General features: G+C 41.6%; 1 protein-coding gene across 1 annotated transcript in view; it reads right to left on the bottom strand.

Annotated features, from left to right (window-relative positions):
- Window positions 1-19,814, bottom strand: part of METTL22 (methyltransferase 22, Kin17 lysine) — a 228,847-nt gene that overhangs the window by 176,648 nt on the left and 32,385 nt on the right. The window contains exon 3 of the mRNA XM_075831314.1: window positions 5,842-6,147. Coding sequence (XP_075687429.1) covers window positions 5,842-6,147 — 306 coding nt within the window. The remainder of the gene's footprint in view (window positions 1-5,841; window positions 6,148-19,814) is intronic.

Genomic DNA, 19,814 nt, shown 5'->3' with positions numbered 1-19,814 from the left:
GTGGCCGGTGTTGCACTGATAAATGGCGCCCAATCACCATATTCTGAGAGCCAGAACTTTTTTAATTTTTTTCTCCAGCGGAGCGGTGTGAGGGATTATTTGTTGCAGGAACAATCTGTAGTTTTCATTGGTACCATTTTGGGGTATTTTATCACTTTTTATTCCATTTGTTGGCAAGAAAGGGCAACAAAAACAAGCGATTCTGACAAAGTTTTTTATTCTTTTTATCTACAGCATTCACCGTGCGCTAGAAATTACATATTTACTTTATTCTGCGGGCTGATACGATTATACCGATACCATATTTATATAGTTTTTTTTATATATTTTACAGCGTTTGCACAATAAAATAACTTTTTTAAATAATTTTTTGTATCAGAATATTCTGAGAGCCATGTTTTTTATTTTTTCGTCAAAAAAGGCGTAAGAGGGCTTGTTTTTTGCGGGAAGGACTGTAGTTTTTATTGGTACAATTTTGGAACCATGCAACATTTTGATCACTTTTTATTCCAGGTTTTGGGAGGGGTGGTGAACAAAAAACAGCGATTCTGGAATTTGTTTTTTATTTTATTTAGTTATGGTGTTTACCATGCGGGGAAAAGAACGTAATATCTTTATAGTTTGGGTCGTTACGGACACGGCGATACCAACGGTGTACTTTTTTTTATGTTTTGAGTTTTTTCCTATAATAAAAGGCCTATTCTGGGAAAAAAAAGGCAGTTATTGATTTTTTTTATTTTAAACTTTTTTACATTTTAATTAACTTTCTTTTTTGTCCCACTAGGGGACTTGAGGGCATGAAGCCCTGATCGTTATTTTAATACACTGCACTACCTACATAGTGCAGTGTATTAAAGCGGTCAGATACTCACTGACAAAAAGCCTATTAGGCTTCGCCTGCGGGCGGGGACTAATAGGCTTTCATACTATGCAGACCATAGCAACCATCGGCACCTACGCGGGTGCAGATCGTTGCCATAGCAACAATTGGGTGCGATCTAACCAGCTAGATGCATCGATCTCTTTTGATCGCTGCATCTAAGGGGTTATTCGGCCGGATCGGAGGCTAGCTCTGGTCCTGGCCGTTACAGCAGGATATTAGCTGTAATATACAGCGGACACCCGCTTCTGAGCCATCTTCTTGCCCCTGATAGTAAGCCCGTTAGGCCCCACCGACAGGCGGGGCCTAAAAGGCTTCCGTGTTTGGCAGACCAGGAGGCCATTGTTAGGCCTCCGGTTGCTATAGCAACCACTGGCATCCCGGCGACCGCGACGCAGGGATGCCGACATCCTATAAACCACCTAGATGCAGCGATCGCTTGATCGCTGCATCTAATGGGTTAATCAGCAGGATCGGAGCCTTGCCGTTATAGCGGGATGTCACCCGCTCGTGATGACTCAGCCTCTGAGCCCGCTCCATCACAATCACGTAGTTTCGTTTTTACAGTGTTCTTCGTTCAGTAAAAACTGTGTGTTCTTTATTCTATGTGTTGATACGACTACGGCTATAGCAAATGTAAATATTTTTTTTGTACTTTTAAAAAAGAAAAAAAAATGGAATTTTACAGTTTTTTTTTAGAAGTTCCCCTAGGGACTTGAACCATCAATCGGTGGATCGCTTACATGATATACTGCAATGGTATTGTATTGCAGTATAACGTTATACTGACAGCCTCCTATGAATCCCTGCCGAAAAAGGTGTAGTATAGCAACTGGGCGTGGCTTAAAATCGCTGATGTACACCACGATTTGCACCAAAATTTTGGCCCAAAAAACGGTCATAAACTGAGCCAACCATAAAGTGGTATAAATAAGAGAAAAGTGTTTAACATGTCTAGCAAGATGTGCCAAATGTATCATAAAGCATGCGCCATTGCGATAAATTTTGCACATATTCTGACTTCCTGGTCTAAATTTACACGGTTTAGTAAATCTACATTTTGCTCTGGTTTTCTATGTTTATATATTGGTCTTGATTCTAGAGCCAAGTCTGGCCACAGACTTGAGACCGCTGTCAGTCTCGTCTGCCCAATTAACATGCATGTTCAGCCCATCCAAAGTACGTATTTTATTACAGGGGGGGGGCGCTGCTGCCTCTTATCTCCAGGGGAAACTAAGAAGATCACAGATAAAAATACAAGCGTTTCTGTAATGACGGGGTAGGGAGACTGACAGGTGAGCCCTAATCTACCCGCCACTCAGTCCCTGCCTACTTGCAACGGCCCGTCCTAGGCGACGGCGTACAACTGGGCGACGGTCCCTACGCTCAATAAGTGGACGACAGACAAACAGACAAGGGTACACAGAAGCTAAGGGAAATGGGGCAGTTGCCCACGGCAACACAGTGAGCAACAAGAGTAGTGAACCAGCCGAGTCAAACCAGGAGTGCACGAGGTACAAATCGCAGAGCAGGAGCGTAGTCAGTAAAGCCAGGGTCAAAAATGAAGCAAGGTCAATAATCATAGCAGGAGAAGCAGAGCCAGGAAACAGAAAAGAATCACAGGCAAAGGAGGAGCAGGAAATGCAGGTATAAATAGACAGAGAGCGGGAGCTAGCTCAGTCTGGTCAGGCTGTGATAGGCTCTCCCACTCCTCAGCCTCCCAGCCTGACTGGTAGAAGATCGTGTCACTCTCTCAGACTTAGGAGCAGGTGCAGACTGATTACCCACGGGCGTCGACACAGAAGCGGTGTCTGGCAGATCCTTTACAGTTTCACAGAAATCAAAGCAATGTAGAGGTGACATTTACAAATTTCTTTTTTTTGTTATTCAATTTCTTTCTGTAAAACAGAAGGTTTTACCAGGGAAACACAACTCAATATTTATTGCCCAGATTCTGAAGTTTTTAGAAATATCCCACATGTGGCCCTAGTGTGCTAATGCACAGGTCTCATAAGCAAAGAAGGACCTAGTGGATTTTGAAGCCTCCTTTTCATTAGGCACCATGTCCGGTTTGAAGAGGTCTTGTGGTTCCAAACCAGTGGAAACCCCCAAAAAGTGACTCTATTTGGCAAACTACACCCCTCAAGGAGCTCATAGAGAGGTAAAGTGAGCATTTAGACCCCACAGGTGTTTTTTTTGCTGCATTTTGTACCTTTTATTGGAAAAAAGTGCTTTTCAATTGCACATCCTAATTCCACAAATTTTTAATTTTTAACAAGGAATAAAGGACAAAAGGCACCCGATTACGGCAATACCCCATATGTGGTCATAAACTGCTGGTTGGACAAACGGCAGGGCCATGTCGCCATATCTCATTTGCAGAGCTTCTGAGGTACCAGTACAGGGGAAACCCGTTTTAAAGTGACCCTGTTTTGGAAACTAGACCCCTTGAGGAATTCATTGTAGTTTTCATGGGGTGCATGCGACTTTTTGATCAGTCTTTATTCTATTTTTTTTAAGAGGCGTGGTGACTAAAAAACAGCAATTCTACTATTGTTTTTTGATTCCTTTTTTTTTTTTTTTACAGCGTTCACTGTGCACTATGAGTCACATATTCACTTTATTCCATGGTGCGATACCATATGTTTATAGTTGTTTTTTTTAACGTCTTATGGCGTTTGCAAAATAAAATAATTTTTATAAAATATCATTTACTTTTTGTGTTGCCTTATTCTAAGAGCCATTACTTTTTATTTTTCCATCAATAAAGCCGTGTGAGGACTTGTTTTTTGCGTAACGAACTGTAGTTTCGATCAGTACAATTTTTAGGTACATGCAACTTTTTTATCTCTTCTATGTGGTTAATCAGCGTGGACACCGCGATCGATCACCGCTGAAAGAGCTGCGGCAACTGCCGTACGAGACAGTTGTCACAGCTCCTGTATGTGCCGGGACGACGGCCGATCCTCCCGTGACGTACTATTTGGTCATCGAGCTCAAACGATGCACTTATGACCTAATACGTCAAGGAGCAGGAAGGGATTAAATGCTTTCATTTCAAAAGATAGGGGTGGTCAAGAACTATACAAGTCATAAATGGAGGATACCTGCCAACCCATAGGGCATGGATTGAAAGCTGTCAATGCTAAGACAAATAAATTTCTTGATAGGAACGAATATCATGCTATAGACTACTAAATGTGAGACCTGTTGGATTAAGATTAGAGGACAGTAGCAATTTGTATTTCATATATTGAAATAAGTCTGCATTCAAAATTCACGGTCATTACACCAATTAATCTCATCCGGTACAAAGTTTACATTGGAATATTTTATCTTTTAGTGTGTGCGCCTCAGGAATACCGTATAGCATACAGATGCAGAAATTCATCTTCTGATGTGCTGCCAGCAAATCTGTAGTGAAAGATGATGGCAGTGGTCCATCATGCTGTTTAGGTACTGATAAAAAGCAGCAACACACTGATTAACAGGGAATAACAAAAAGCACACAGTATCTTTGCAATAACTATACAATGGGGTACATTTAGTTCAGAATAATTTAATAGCATTTCCACCGAAAACGTAGCCATAGATTAGTAAAACAGTTTTGTACGCTAAACAGGTGCTGGATTATAGGAGTTTTTTAAATAATCTTTATGGACTTTGTGTAAGGGAAAAATGGAAGAACAATACTTTATTTTTCGCTTCAATAAAATGGTAAACACAACTTAAGAAGAATGCAACTAACCCACATAAACATGACGACGAACAACTTGTGGTGCCGGAGGCAGCCGCCACAGCTAATCGGTGCAGACCCTCACCGGCCATACACTGATGACCTATCCTTTGGATAGGTCATCGGTATGAAAAACAGCTCCATGCCCAGACAAACCGTTTAAATCAGAATTAAAAAGGAACACTCCAGGCAAAACTGATGAACAGTTATGCCTACGGCAGGACTGGAGGGGCAGCGCATGACTTCTCTAATTAGTGTACTTTAAATCCATTAGTTACAGTGACTGTTTTGCTACAAAAAATTTTGCCAATACAAGTGGTAAAGAGAAGAAGATTATAAAAAGGAAAGACAAAACTTTTTAGATCAAACCGGTTTTAAAAAACAATACATGTGCAACTGACACCAAAAACGAAAAAGGAAAAAAAAAAGAAGTAGACTACCACTAAACAACGGCTTGTCACACTGTACATACTGCACCTTAGTAGTTATCTTATTATATGTATTGACGATAGATAGCTCTGTATAGTGTTGATATATGACATTCCTGGCGTAGTGACCTTTTCTGTTCATCAGTGTGGATACATTTTTATATATCTAGTTAAACTTTTAAGAAATTAAATAAAGTATTTATTTTTATTGAACTTATAGACTCTGTCTTGTATCGGTTTTCATCTATTCTGTAGGAGTACAGCTCTGTGATATATTGGGATTTAAAATGTCCAAATAATGGAATCAAATGCAGTGATTATAGGTTTGATTATTCAATAAATGTTTGCTCAGTGGGAATCCCACTTAAAGGGGTATTCAGAGACTTTTCTATTGATGGTTTATTCTTAGGGCTATCTGACTTCACGTACCCCCCACTGATCAGCTGACTGAAGGGGCCGCTGCGACAAATGCTGGGGCCTCTTCATAGATTACTAGGCACAGCACCGTACACACTTGTAGTGGCTGTGTCTGGGATTGCAGATCTCTTTAGCCCAGTCGCATTACAATGAATAAGAATGAGCTGCAATCCCAGGCACAGCCGCTACCATCTTCAGTCAGCTGATCTGTGTAGGTGTCGGGAGTCGGACTCCCTCCGATCTGATAGTGAGGACCTGTCCTAAGGATGGTCATCAATATAAAAGTCCTGGAAAACCCCTTTAAACCTACTAAACATGTTTTAAGTAAATAAGGTAGGGGAGGCAAATAACATTACATACTTATGCAATATACTCCTTACCTATTGTAATCACATCTTGAGAATTACATGAAGACTCTTCCTTGTAGTTCTCTTCACTCCCTATTGTAAGAATAGTTGGACACACAACATCCCGAATACAAGCTGGAGATTCAGGTCTGTCAGGAGATAGTGGTCTTCTCTGGACTTCCAGATCCCCATCATCATCAAGCACAGCTCCCATTTCCTTCACATCACGTGACATTGTTTCTCTAGATCCATTTTCATCACCTATGCGGTTTTCTTCCTTATTAATTTCAGTTTCTAACATATGATTTTCCCAAAGGATCTTAAATTCGGTTTTGAAAACTGAAGAGGAAACATAAAATCTAATAAATTCACAATAGAATAAAGTATTTAAATATTACTAAACAAAAACCGAAGTATTCATGTAAGGCTCTGTTCAGACTTGCCTTATGTCAGATTTTTGTTGCTCACGGACTGTCAGAATATCATAGCATGCTCCGGTATTCTACCCAGTAATTTGATGCTGACGGACCCATAACAAGTCAACGGGGTAAAAAGAAACAGATCTGTCAAACAGATCTTAACAGATGCTTATAGGGTTATTTCGGATTCTAGTACTCAAAGTTTAATAGATGGCTACCATCAAGGTAAACAACTTAGGCCAGAGTGTATGATCGTTTACCATGCACCGTATTCTCCCAGAAAAAGGACAATGTAACAGGACTTTAGACCAGATATGTTAATCACACTGCAGCAGTCTGGTTGTCTGGCTTCAGCAAATTAATATTTTATTTGTATGTTTGTTTAAAAGTTATACAATTTTTCAAAACACTTTCTCTATTAATTCCTCATGGTTTTCAATATCTCCGTTATTATTCAGTAGGAATTGTGATGTTTACTTCCAGGGATAAAATTCTGTCCATGGTCATGTGATGGACACACAAGGTAATGGGACTGTTAGAAGGCACATCCCTGATACACATACTGTAATGAGTTGTGCATCCAGATTGGAAAACTGTATAACTTTTAATCATACAAATAAAAGCAACATTATTTGCTGAAACTAGACAACCCCTTTAACCCCTTAAGGACGCAGCCTAGTTTTGGCCTTAAGGCTCAGAGCCCATTTTTCAAATCTGACATATTTCACTTTATGTGGTAATAACGTGGGAATGCTTAAACCTACCCAAGCGATTCTGAGATTGTTTTCTCTTGACACATTGGGCTTCATGTTAGTGGTAAAATTTGGTCGATATATTCAGTGTTTATTGGTGAAAAATTGCAAAATTTAGAGAAAATTTTGAAAAAATTGCATTTTTCAGAATTTAAATGCATCTGCTTGTAAAACAGACGGTTATACCACCCACAATAGTCACTAGTTCACATTTCCCATATGTCTACTTTAGATTGGCATAGTTTTTTGAACATTCTTTTATTTTTCTTGGACGTTACAAAGCTTAGAACATAAACAGCAATTTCTCATATTTTTAAGAAAATGTCAAATGCCTTTTATTTAAGGTACCTGTTCAGTTCTGAAGTGGCTTTGAGGGGCCTATGTATTAGAAACCCTGATAAAACAACCCATTTTAAAAACTAGACCCCTCAAAGTATTCAAAACAGCATTTAGAAAGTTTTTTAACCCTTCAGGCATTTCACAGGAATTAAAGCAAAGCGGAGGTGAACTTTGCAAATTTCATTTTTCTTGCGGAACTTCAATTTTATTCATTTTTTTTTCTGTAACACAGAAGGTTTTACCAGAGAAACACTACTAAATATGTATTGTCCAGATTCTGCAGTTTTTAGAAATGTCCCACATGTGGCCCTACTGCGCTCGTGGACTAAAACACAAGCCCTAGAAGCAAAGAAGCACCTAGTGCATTTTGAGTCCTCTTTTTTATTAGAATATATTTTAGGCAGCATGCCAGGTTTGAAGAGGTGTTGAGGTGCCAAAACAGTAGGAATCCCCCAATAGTGACCCCATTTTGGAAACTACACCCCTCAAGGAATCCATTTTGACCGCACAGTTTTTTCACAGCACGTATTTGAATTGGGCTGTGAAATGAAAAAAAATGTCATTTTTTCCAATAAAATGTCATTTGTGATCAAAATTTCTTATTTTCACAGGGAACAAAATACCCCATTTTGTTGCCCAATTTGTCCTGAGTGCGGCAATACCCCATTTGTGGTGATAAACTGCCGTTTGGGCCCATGGGAGGGCTCAGAAGGAAAGGAGCGCTATATGTTTGTTGGAGTCCAGATTTTGCTGGATTGGTTTTCGGGTGCCATGTCGCATTTGCAGAGCCTCAGGGGTATCAAAGCAATGGAAACCCACCAAAAGTTACCCCATTTTGGAAACTACACCCCTCAAGGAATTCATTTAATAAAATAATATTTTTTATCAAAATTTCTTATTTTCACAGGGAACAAAATGCTCAATTTTGTTGCCCAATTTCTCCTGAGTGCAGCAATACCCCATTTGTGGCAATAAACTGCCGTTTGGGGCCATGGGAGGCCTCAGAAGGAAAGGAGCGCTGTGTGTTCTTTGGAGTCCAGATTTTGCTGGATTGGTTTTCGGGTGCCATGTCGCATTTGCAGAGCCCCAGAGCTATCAAAGCAATAGAAACCAATCACAAATTACCCCATTTTGGAAACGACACCCCTCAAGGAATTCATTTATGGGTGTTGTGACTATTTTGACCCCATAGTTTTTTCACAGAACTAATTTGAATTGGGCTGGGAATGAAAACAAAATTATTTTTTTCAAATAATATGTAGTTTTGGCTGAAAATTTCTTATTTTCACAAGAAACAAAATACCCCATTCTGTTGCGCAATTTGTTCTGAGGGCCGCAATACCCCATTTGTTGTGATAAACTGCCGTTTGGGCCCATGGGAGGGCTCAGAAGGAAAGGACCACCATTTGGCCTACTGGGGACTTTCTAGTGCGAAGTCATGTATGCAGAAGCACCTGAGGTACCAGTACAGTTGAAACCCGCAAGAAGTGACCCCGTTTTAAAAACTACACCCTTAAGGCATTCATCTAGAGGTGTAGTGAGCATTTTGACCGGAGACCTACACCCCATAAACTGTAATGTGGGTTCTCCCGGGTATGGCAATACCCTACATGTGGCTGTTATCAGCTGCCTGGGCACACAGCAGGGCTCAGAGGTGAAAGACGAGGGGGGATAAGCTGTGCGGAGTGCATCAGGGTAAGTAAAATTGGGGTAAATTATAAACCAAGGAATGTATGATAAATTTTAAAACACTCTTTCATACAGAGCTCTGGTTATTCGGGACACGTGTCACATTGATATATTGTGTCATCCCTTATCGCCCTCTTATAGCAGACTTTGCACCTCTTTTGACTTTTTCCCTTCTTGCCAGTTTGGGGAACTTCCCCTGGAAAGTGTTGCCGCCCTGGTACGATGCGTGTGGCCCCGCTTCCAGAAGTACTGGGTGCCCCCCCTTCTTGGTCCCTAAAGATTAGGTTCTTGATAATCACCTCTTGAAATTCCAGGAAAGTTCCCGTCTGGCCTGCACATCGACGTAGCACGTACGCATTGTACAAAGTCATCTGTATGATGTGCACGGCCAGCTTCTTATACCACACCGCATAGCGCTGTAGGGCTTCAGGGCTTGATCTTACAAGTCCATCCCTCCCATGTACCTATTGTAGTCCAGGATGCAGTCTGGTTTGGGGGTAGCCTTTCCTTCATATATCCTAAACCTGTAGGTATACCCTGATGCACTCTCGCAGCTTATACATCTTCACGCCATACCTTGCCCTCTTACCCGGCAGGTACTCGCGGAATTGAACCCTCCCTTTAAAATGTACCAGGGACTCATCAATAGAAATACACTTCTCGGGGTGTATGCTGGGGAAAACCAGGCACTGGAACGGTCTAATAGGGGTCTCCGTTTATACAAACGGTCAAAACTGGGGTCATCTCGGGGTGGGCATGGCTCATTATCAGTATAATGTAAGAAGCGAAGTATTGCCTCATTTATTTTTTTAGGTTCCAGTTCAGTTCTGAAGTTGCTTTGAGGGGCCCATATATTAGAAACCCCTATGAAATACCCCATTTTAGAAACTAGACCCCTCAAAGTATTCACAACAGCATTTAGAAAGTTTATGAACCCTTTAGGTGTTTCACAAAAATTTAGAGCAAAGTAGAGGTGAAATTTACTTTTTTTTTTTGTCAGAAAATCCTCTTTATACAATTTTTTTTATAACACAAAAGGATTTATCAGTGAAACGCAAATTAATACTTATTGCCCAGATTCTGCAGTTTTTAGAAATATCCCACATGTGGCCCTCGGGCGGTAATGGACTGAAGCACCGGCCTCCGAAGCAAAGGAGCACCTAGTGGATTTTGAGGCCTCTTTTTTATTAGGCACCATGTCCGGTTTGAAGAGGTCTTGTGGTGCCAAAACATTGGGAACCCCCCAAAAGTGACCCCAATTTGGAAACTAGACCCCTTGAGGAATCCATTGTAGTTTTCTTGGGGTGCATGGGGCTTTTTGATCAGTTTTTATTCTATTTTTAGGTGGCGTGGTGACTAAAAAACAGCAATTCTACTATTGTTTTTTTATTCTTTTTTTTTTACAGCGTTCACCGTGCGCTATAAATAAAATATTCACTTTATTCTGCGGGGCGATACGATTACGGCGATACCAGATGTTTATAGTTTTTTTTTATGTCTTATGGCGTTTGCACAATAAAATACGTTTTGTAAACAATCATTCACTTTTTGTGTTACCTTATTCTAAGAGCCATAACGTTTTTATTTTTCAATCAATAAAGCCGTGCGAGGACTTATTTTTTGCGTAACGAACTGTAGTTTCGATCAGTACCATTTTTAGGTACATGCGACTTTTTGATCTCTTTTTATTCCATTTTTTGGGAGGTGAAGTGACCAAAGAATTGTGATTGTGGTACGGTTTATTATTATTTTATTTTACGGCGTTCATCGTGCGGGATAAATAACTAAATAATTTTGTAGTTCAGGCCGTTACGGACGCGGCGATACCAATTATGTATAGTTTATTTGTTTGTTTATATATTTTTATTAACAATAAAGGACTGATAAGGGAAAAGGGGGGATTTTTACTTTTATTACTTTTAAATCTTTTATTTTCTTATTTTTACACATCTTTTTTTAACTTTTTTTTTACTTTATTACTTTGTCCCACTAGGGGACTTGAGGGCAGGAGGCCCTGATCGCTATTCTAATACACTGCACTACATGCGTAGTGCAGTGTATTAGAACGGTCAGCTACTCACTGACAGCAAGCATAGTGGGTCCTGACGTTGTCAGGACCCACTAGGCTTCCGTCTATGGCATAGCCGGACGCCATTGTTTGGTGTCCGGTTGCCATAGTCACCATCGCCGGCCGCTATCGCGTAGCAGGCCGGCGATGGCATCATAACCCCTAAAAAGGCGCAATCTCTATAGAACGCGGCTTTTAAGGGGTTAATCAGCGGGGACACAGCGATCGGTCCCCGCTGTAGGAGCTGTGACAGCTGCTGAACAAGACAGCAGTGTCACAGCTCCTGTATGTGTCGGGAGGACGGCCGAAACGGCCGTTACTCCCGTGACGTGCTATTACGTCATGGAGCGCGAACGATACAGCTGCCATGACGTAATAGTACGTCAAGGAGCGGGAAGGGGTTAAAAGGTGGTCATACACATTAGATTTAGTGGACCTCCTAACTAATGTGTATGGGGGTGTCCCCACCCCTCTGGGATGGAACATGTCAGAGGAAAGAAGAATGGGGCATAATGGATTTCAACATGGATTTCGACCCTTCATTCTCGTTGCAAATAAACTGCTGCCAGGTGTCTGGCAGAAGTTTATTCCCCTAACCCGACTGAAATAAAGATGTATTCTCAGCTGAGTCGACCATACATATATGGGTGAGTCGAGAGGAATAGCGGTTAGAAGACCGGTATCTAAAGTGTATGGGCAGCTTTCCTTCTTTTAGGACCCTTAGGGTATGTTCACACGGCCTATATACGGACGTAAATCGGGCGTTTTTGCCCCGAAATACGCCCGAAAATAGCGCCTCAATAGCGCTGACAAACATCTGCCCATTGAAAGCAATGGGCAGACGTTTGTCTGTTCACACGAGGCGTATATTTACGCGCCGCTGTCAAATGACGGCGCGTAAATTGACGCCCGCGTAGAAGAAGTGACCTGTCACTTCTTTGGCCGTAATTGGAGCCGCTATTCATTGACTCCAATGAATAGCAGCGCTAATTACGGCCGTAATTGACGCGGCGTTCAAGCGCCTGCACATGCCGGTACGGCTGAAATTACGGGGATGTTTTCAGGATGAAACATCCCCGTAATTTCAGCCGTTACGGACCCCCGCCGTGTGAACATACCCTTATATTGTAAACATCACACTATTAGGGGGAGTTCACACTGAGTTTTTTTACGTGGAAAAAGCGCCGCAAAATGTGCCAAGAAACGTCCAAAAATGCCTCCCATTGATTTCAATGGGAGGCAGAGGCGTTTTTTTTTCCGCGAGATGACAAAAAGGCTGGCGGGAAAAAGAAGGAACATGCCCTATTTTCGGGCGTTTACGCCTCCGACCTCCAAATGACATCAATGGGAGGCAGAGAAAGCATATTTCGCGGCGTTTTATGCCCGCGGCGCTCAATGGCGTGCGTGCGGGAAGAGGAAAATCTGCCTCAAAATTCCAAACTGATTTTTGAGGCAGATTTTCCTCCTGCAAAAAACTGTGTGTGAACCCAGCCTTATAGTAAGACAGAATACGTTATTTTCAATCTGTTATACTCCTTACAAAACTCCTGGTTTTGCAGTATATTACTGTGTGACTATGCTGGTCAACACAGATCAGCTGATGGCTTTGGCCCTTATTGTTAGGTACAGTCTAGGGCTGGGCAATTAATCAAAATAAAACCGAAATTCAGCGCAAATAACAGTCATCTTGCGGAAATCTGGTTCTTCGATTACGTTTTTTACAGTTTCAGTTGTATGTGTGTCCTCAGGACGCAGATACAGTTGAAACCAATGGTAGAGCAGGGAGCCTTAAGGTCCCTGTTCTACCATACACTAAATATTAATTCAATGGTGTAGCATGCAAATAGGGGGCAAGGTATGTAAAAAGAGGTGTGGTCTAAATCGTTCATTAATCGTAAAGCGAGGTTACATGTTCAATTAATCGTCTCAAACTTATCATACGGCCATCATACAAGAGCAGCGCATGCAAAAGAAGAACTCACAAATTAATAATTTTGAACAGGAAAAAGAACTACATTAGGGGGATGTATTAAGACTATGCCAGTCTTGAGCAACCAAGAGTAACATGCGACAAGTTTATTAAAAGGCACCCATCCCATAGTCAAATTTTTTGTGACTGTTGGGCCGTATTTGACATTTCTATGCTAGAAAACTAGCGTAGAAAAGTTAACCGCCCCATGTGGTATGAAGACACTCAATGATAAGCAAGTAAACCCAACCAAAAATAACATAAAAAAAGGTACACCCAGATCCTTCAAATAAAAGAGTGATATTTCAGAAAACATTATTTTTAATCTCTTTATTAATGACCTTGTGGGTGGGATTGATAGCAAATGTGTCAGTTTTTGCTGATGATACAAAACTTTATGGGATATTTAAAACTCAGCTTGACTATAAAATATATTACAGAAAGACCTAGATAAGCTGGCAGCGTGGGCAAAAACATGGCAGATTAAATGTAATGTTGATTAGGCTTTATTCAGACGAACGGGAAAAACGTCCGCGCAACGCGCGTGATTTGCACGTGGTGCTTTTCTGTTTACATTCACCCTTTTGACAGCTCTTGCGCGAATCACGCAGTTCGCACGGAAGTGCTTCCGTGCGGCATTCGTGGTTTTCATGCACCCATTGACTTCAATGGGTGCGTGATGCGTGCAAAACATCCAAACGGAGTGTCTTCGAGATGAGCGAACCCGGACAACCGAACCAAACTTCACCGAGTTCGGCCGAACAAGTTTTGGCCGAACCGGGCAAAAAAATTTCCGGTACGCGACGTCAGGAGATAGTCACTGTCCATGGTGCTGAAAGAGTTAAACTGTTTCAGCACCCTGGACAGTGACTTCCGATCCCAATATACATGAACGTGTAAAAAAAAAAGAAGTTCTGACTTACCGATAACTCCCGGCTTCTTCCTCCAGTCTCACCTCCCGGGATGACAATTCAGTCCAAGTGACAGCTCCAGCCAATCACAGGCCAAGCACAGGCTGCAGCGGTCACATGGACTGTAGAGTCATCCAGGGAGGTGGGGCCAGATGTCAAGAGAGGCGCGTCACCAAGGACGCGTCACCAAGGCAACGGCCGGGAGGGAAGTTCTCGGCAAGTACGAACTTTTTCTTTTTTTTTTAACAGGTTTCTCGATATTGTGATCGGCATTCACTTTCGAGGGTGCTGAAAGAGTTAACTGCCGATCAGTTAACTCTTTCAGCACCCTGGACAGTGACTGACGTCGACTAGACTCATCTCTATGATGCTCTCTATGATGGCGGCTGCGTGAAAATCATGCAGCCGCGCATCATACACGGAGCTGTCAAGTGGTTTTTGCGCGCACAAAACGCTGTGTTTTTGCGTCCGCAAAAACGCCACGTTCGTGTGAATCACGCCTAAATGTAAAGTAATGCACCTAGGACGCAACAATAGCATTAATTCATAAGCATTAAATGGAATAAAACTTGGGATAATGGATCAAGAGGAGGACCTGGGTATTCTGGTAACAAATAAGCTAAGCAGCAGAACTCAATGTCAGACAGCAGCTGCAAAAGCAAGTAGGATTTTAGGGTTTATAAAAAAAAGAGAGATAAAAGCCTGTGATTCAAATGTAATATTCCTCTATAAATCCCTTGTAAGGCCACATCTTGAATATGGAATTCAGTTTTCAGATCCACATTTTAAAAAGGATATAGGAGAACTGGAGAAGGTTCAAAGGCAGGCAACGAGATTATTAACTGGGATGGTACAAATAGTACTAATTTCTACTATATTTGTGTAAAAAAACAGACCATAAAAAGAAAAAACAAAAACTACAAAAGGTAACAAAAAAGAAAAAAAACCAGAACAATCTTATACTACTTATTAAATTTACCCAATTCTCAACCTCGAAAGGCCCTACTGTGTGTAGTTAGAAACTCGAGTTCTGTAATTAGATGTAAATAGGCATCCTGCCATACCAGCACTAGGCAACATGTTCCACATGCAGTAATGACCATCCAGTAAAAGTACTATGCACAGAACTGGTTGCTTTTATTCTTTGGTACGTATTTACTCTAAGCAATGCATACAATACGAACACAATAAATAAATCATAGCCTTGTGCAGAATCACTTAGAGACAGCTACTTAGAATACTAGAAAAATGCATAATTTCTGTCAAACTACATTATAAAATATTACATGGGGCAAAATCCTTAAATCTTTCACATATAAAACATACAACTCCCCAATTATCTACAGAAAATCGAAGAGAAAAATCAACATATATGAAATGGGGTTGCCAAAAAACAATAAAAGATCCATTACTCACCGAATAGATTCCCTGGAATTCCAGCGCAGTGGTGCTCCCCGATGTTATTTGTTTAGAGTGCTGTAGCACCACGCTGTAGCCAATCACTTGCCTCATTGGTATATGGCACAAGACCGCTAAGGCCAGTTATCACGTGGGTATACGCAAACATCACTGTAAACAAAGATCAGCGCAGAGCACCGGAGTGGCTGCGGTGGTATACCAGGGGTTATAATAGGTGAGTAATGGGGCTTTTATAGTTTTATGGCTTTTCCCCCTTCCTTTCTTGCGATCTTGGAAAACCCCTATAACCCCTTAATGACCGGGCCTGAAAAGGTCTTAATGACCAACTACATTTTTCAATTTTTACCTTTCTGCATTTCAACAACATTTTTTGTACCCCTTGAAAAAGCTACCGCGAAACGTGCGTCGGGGCTCTTGCTGTGGAGCTCATTTTTGGCTTGACATGCAATACACGGGTTGGTATGGCTTCTGGGACCTACTCTGATTTTTGGTGATACCCTGGTCTCTATACCACTTTATTTACACTGAGATTTCAGTGTTAGCTACAAGTCTCTCGTGTATACTATTTTTTACAGGGTCTGTATTACATTGTTCTGTTTCAGCATGCTTTTTGGAGACACATTTTGTGGTGTCGGTTATCCTTGTACTGTACATTTATAGCATGACTGTCATAGTGACCCTGTCTGGTATTATTGAATGTTGAATATAGGCCATTCTGAGTAGCCTCATGTTCTCCACATTGTATATTTTAATTGTCTGTGGTTTTTAGGTCCTGATGGCCAACATGTTCTAATGTATATTGTAATAAAGAATTTATATTTTTTGCAAGTTACTTACTGTACTTGGTGTCATTATTTTTCCCTTTTGGGAGATTTGATTTGTCTTCACATACAGTTATAGGTATTTAATATATGAAATGGGGTTGCCAAAAAACAATAAAAGATCCATTACTCACCGAATAGATTCCCTGGAATTCCAGCGCAGTGGTGCTCCCCGATGTTATTTGTTTAGAGTGCTGTAGCACCACGCTGTAGCCAATCACTTGCCTCATTGGTATATGGCACAAGACCGCTAAGGCCAGTTATCACGTGGGTATACGCAAACATCACTGTAAACAAAGATCAGCGCAGAGCACCGGAGTGGCTGCGGTGGTATACCAGGGGTTATAATAGGTGAGTAATGGGGCTTTTATAGTTTTATGGCTTTTCCCCCTTCCTTTCTTGCGATCTTGGAAAACCCCTATAACCCCTTAATGACCGGGCCTGAAAAGGTCTTAATGACCAACTACATTTTTCAATTTTTACCTTTCTGCATTTCAACAACATTTTTTTTCTTATTTTTCATTGACGTGGCCGTATGAGGCCTTGTTTTATGCGGGAGAAATTGTATTATTTTTTTTTTCATGGTTTGGAGGTAGAAAAAATAATAATTTTTACAGCGTGAATATAAGAGAAAGCGATTCTCTGCATTTTTTTTGTTTATTTTTTATCCCGTTCATGTTTCATGCTAAATAACCCTTTAGATTAATTCTTCAGGTTATTACGGTAGTTTAGATACCTAATATGTGTAGCTTTTTTGTTTTTATTTAGTGTAGGGGCAATCAAATATATTCTATGCAAAATAATGATTTTTATTTATAAAATTTATTGTTACTTTAAAGGGATAACTTTATTTATAACTTTATTTTTTACTTGTAATGTATTAGCATATTCCTGTATGCTAATACATCATACTGTGTCACTGTGACACAGGCTGCTGTTAGGGCAGCACATAGTGTGCCCGAACAGCAGGCTTACGGAACAGACAGTCCTGGGGTCCTTTGTAGGTCCCTAGGGCTGACTGCAGAGGGATTCCCCGATGTTTCATGGAGTCACCGGGTTTCCAATGATGAGATCAAAGCGGGGAGTTCCCTTTGATCTTGCTGCTGTCATGGACCGCGGCGATCAAAGGGTTAAACAGCTGGGGTCCAAATATTTTACGACCCCAGCTGTATTCAGCAGGCTGTTCTAAGATCAGGAGCGGTTAGTTACAGCTCCTGGTTAGAGGATGAGCGCTCATCAGCCTCTTCTACAGCGATGCCAATAGACGTTGCTAGAGACTAAGGACATGCACCGCCTGCCGTGAAAAAGACGAGGGGCGGTCGTTAAGGAGTGAAGGTTACCGCGATTCTCACTCTTTGCATTGCGAAGGATTTAATGGAATCTGTAAACAGATAAGTGATCTATGTCTAAACGCTGGGGCCCCACCAATCATTTAAATAGTAGTACCGAGCACCTTATTCCTCCTCACTGCCCGATAGTCCTGAGAACTTCGAATGGAGCAGCAGACAAGCATTCCCAGTGCCGCACCATTCAAAGGTTCAGTACTCGGCTGTTTCCGTCAGCCCCATAGGCATTGAATGGAGCGGCAGGGCGCATGTTAGGCAGCCACTCCATTCAAGTGTCTCCTTACTGTGGGGGGTGCTGTAAAAGAGGAACGGGTGGCTCGGGACACCCATTCTAGCGATTGTGGAGGTCCCAGCAATCAGATATTTACCACCTAACCTGTGGTGATAAATGTTGATCTTGAAATAACTCCTTTAATAGTTTATTAGCACACAGCGCATAAGATAAAAGATAATTTTCCCCTGCATACTCGGTTTATGATAGCAAACATGGAAATGTTTAAACTTCTTTTCCCCGTCCCCATTTAGCAGTATTAAGAGTTTATGGGTGTCAAATCTGCTGACAGGTTCCCTTTAAATATGCAATAGAAATCAGTGACATACTGTATAGGGTTGCTGCAGATTTCAGGGATCGACATAGTGCTGGGCGATGACCTAAATCAAAATCACGATTAACTGAACATGTAACCTCGATTACGTTTAATAAAAGTTTTAGGTCACATCCCTTTTTACATGCCATGCTATTGAATTAATATAGATCCGCTGAGTTGCTGTATAGAATATACCCCGACACTGCCGCTCACACAGTATAGTGCCCCCATAGCTGCCCACACGCAGTATTATGCCCTTATAGCTTCTCCACGCAGTATAATGCCCCTACGCAGTCCCAATAGTGCCTAATAAAATACATACTCAACTAACCCCAATCCAATGACGAGTGGAGGAGATCCCTCTGCTTCTCTGGTCTGTGTGGCTCAGCACATATTTTTAGATGCTTTAATATAGCGGAAGATCAGGAAATCCTTTGGTCCGCAGTGTACTCAATGCCCGCCCCATTTACTTCTTGTTTAGCCTCAGTACCCACACGCCACGGCAGACAGGCAGTGCTTGTCCCAATAGTATATACACAGATGATGGGGGTTATATACAGGGTTGATGGTGGTTGTATACATGGATAATGGCGGGCTGGCGTATACAGGGATGATGGGGGGGGGTACCTGTATATTACCCCATCACCATATATAACCAGCCATCATCCCTGTATACAGAGTTAATGGGGGCTATATAAACACACACAAGAATGACAGGGGCTATATAAACAAGAATTATGGGGGCTATATACTGGGATGATGGAGGTTATATACAGGGATGATGGGGGTAATATGCAGGGACCCCCATCATCCCTGTTTATACCAGCCCACCATCATCCCGGTATATAACCCCTATCATCCATGTATATACCATTGGCGCGCACACTGTCCGCTTGCCATGGCGCGTGGGCCTTGAGGCTAAACAATAAGTAAATGAGGCGGGCTTTGGGGAGACCGTGGACAAATAAACTTCTTGAAACCCCGGTATATGAACTCTGAAAACATATGCGCTGAGCTGCTAATTGCTCAGAACAGACAAGTGCGAGGCAGTGAGGTCATCACGCCTGTCTGCGCTGAGTCATGAACGGCCGATGTCACACTAGGAATAGTAGAGCAGGGAACTGATGGTTCCATGAGCTGCCAAAGGATTCAGCTGTGTCTGCATCCTAAGAATGCAGATACAGTTGAAACTAAAAAAAAAACAAAAAACTAAATGCGCAAGATGACTTCGGGTTTTCTGCGCAAAATTTTAGTTGAGTATTTTTTTTACAATTAATTGCCCAGCCCTAGATCGACATATACTTTAAAGTAAAACTTTAACAGACATAGGACAGTCTGTCAAAGCTGAAAGAACAGGAACAATTGCACCCACTAAATTGCCCCCAAAATGTCAGTTGGGGACAGAAGTATGCCCTCATCTTTCCCTAACCAGATGTCAAGGACTGTGGCAGATTCAGAGTCCAGTGGCTGAAACGATTAGGCAGGAGTGTGCAAACTGCAAGAGTAATCAAGTAACAGTCCCGGTTCAATACACAGAAAAAACACCAATAGGTAGTTACGTTAAAGAGGCTCTGTCACCACATTATAAGTGGCCTATCTCCTACATAAGGAGATCGGCGCTATAATGTAGGTGACAGCAGGGTTTTTTATTTAAAAAAAACCTTTTTTCACCAATTAGCGATTTTA

The sequence above is a fragment of the Rhinoderma darwinii genome, chromosome 6, assembly GCF_050947455.1.
Source record: "Rhinoderma darwinii isolate aRhiDar2 chromosome 6, aRhiDar2.hap1, whole genome shotgun sequence".
In the NCBI taxonomy this organism is placed as follows: Eukaryota; Metazoa; Chordata; class Amphibia; order Anura; family Rhinodermatidae; genus Rhinoderma; species Rhinoderma darwinii.
This window is presented reverse-complemented; position numbering and strand designations above follow the sequence as displayed.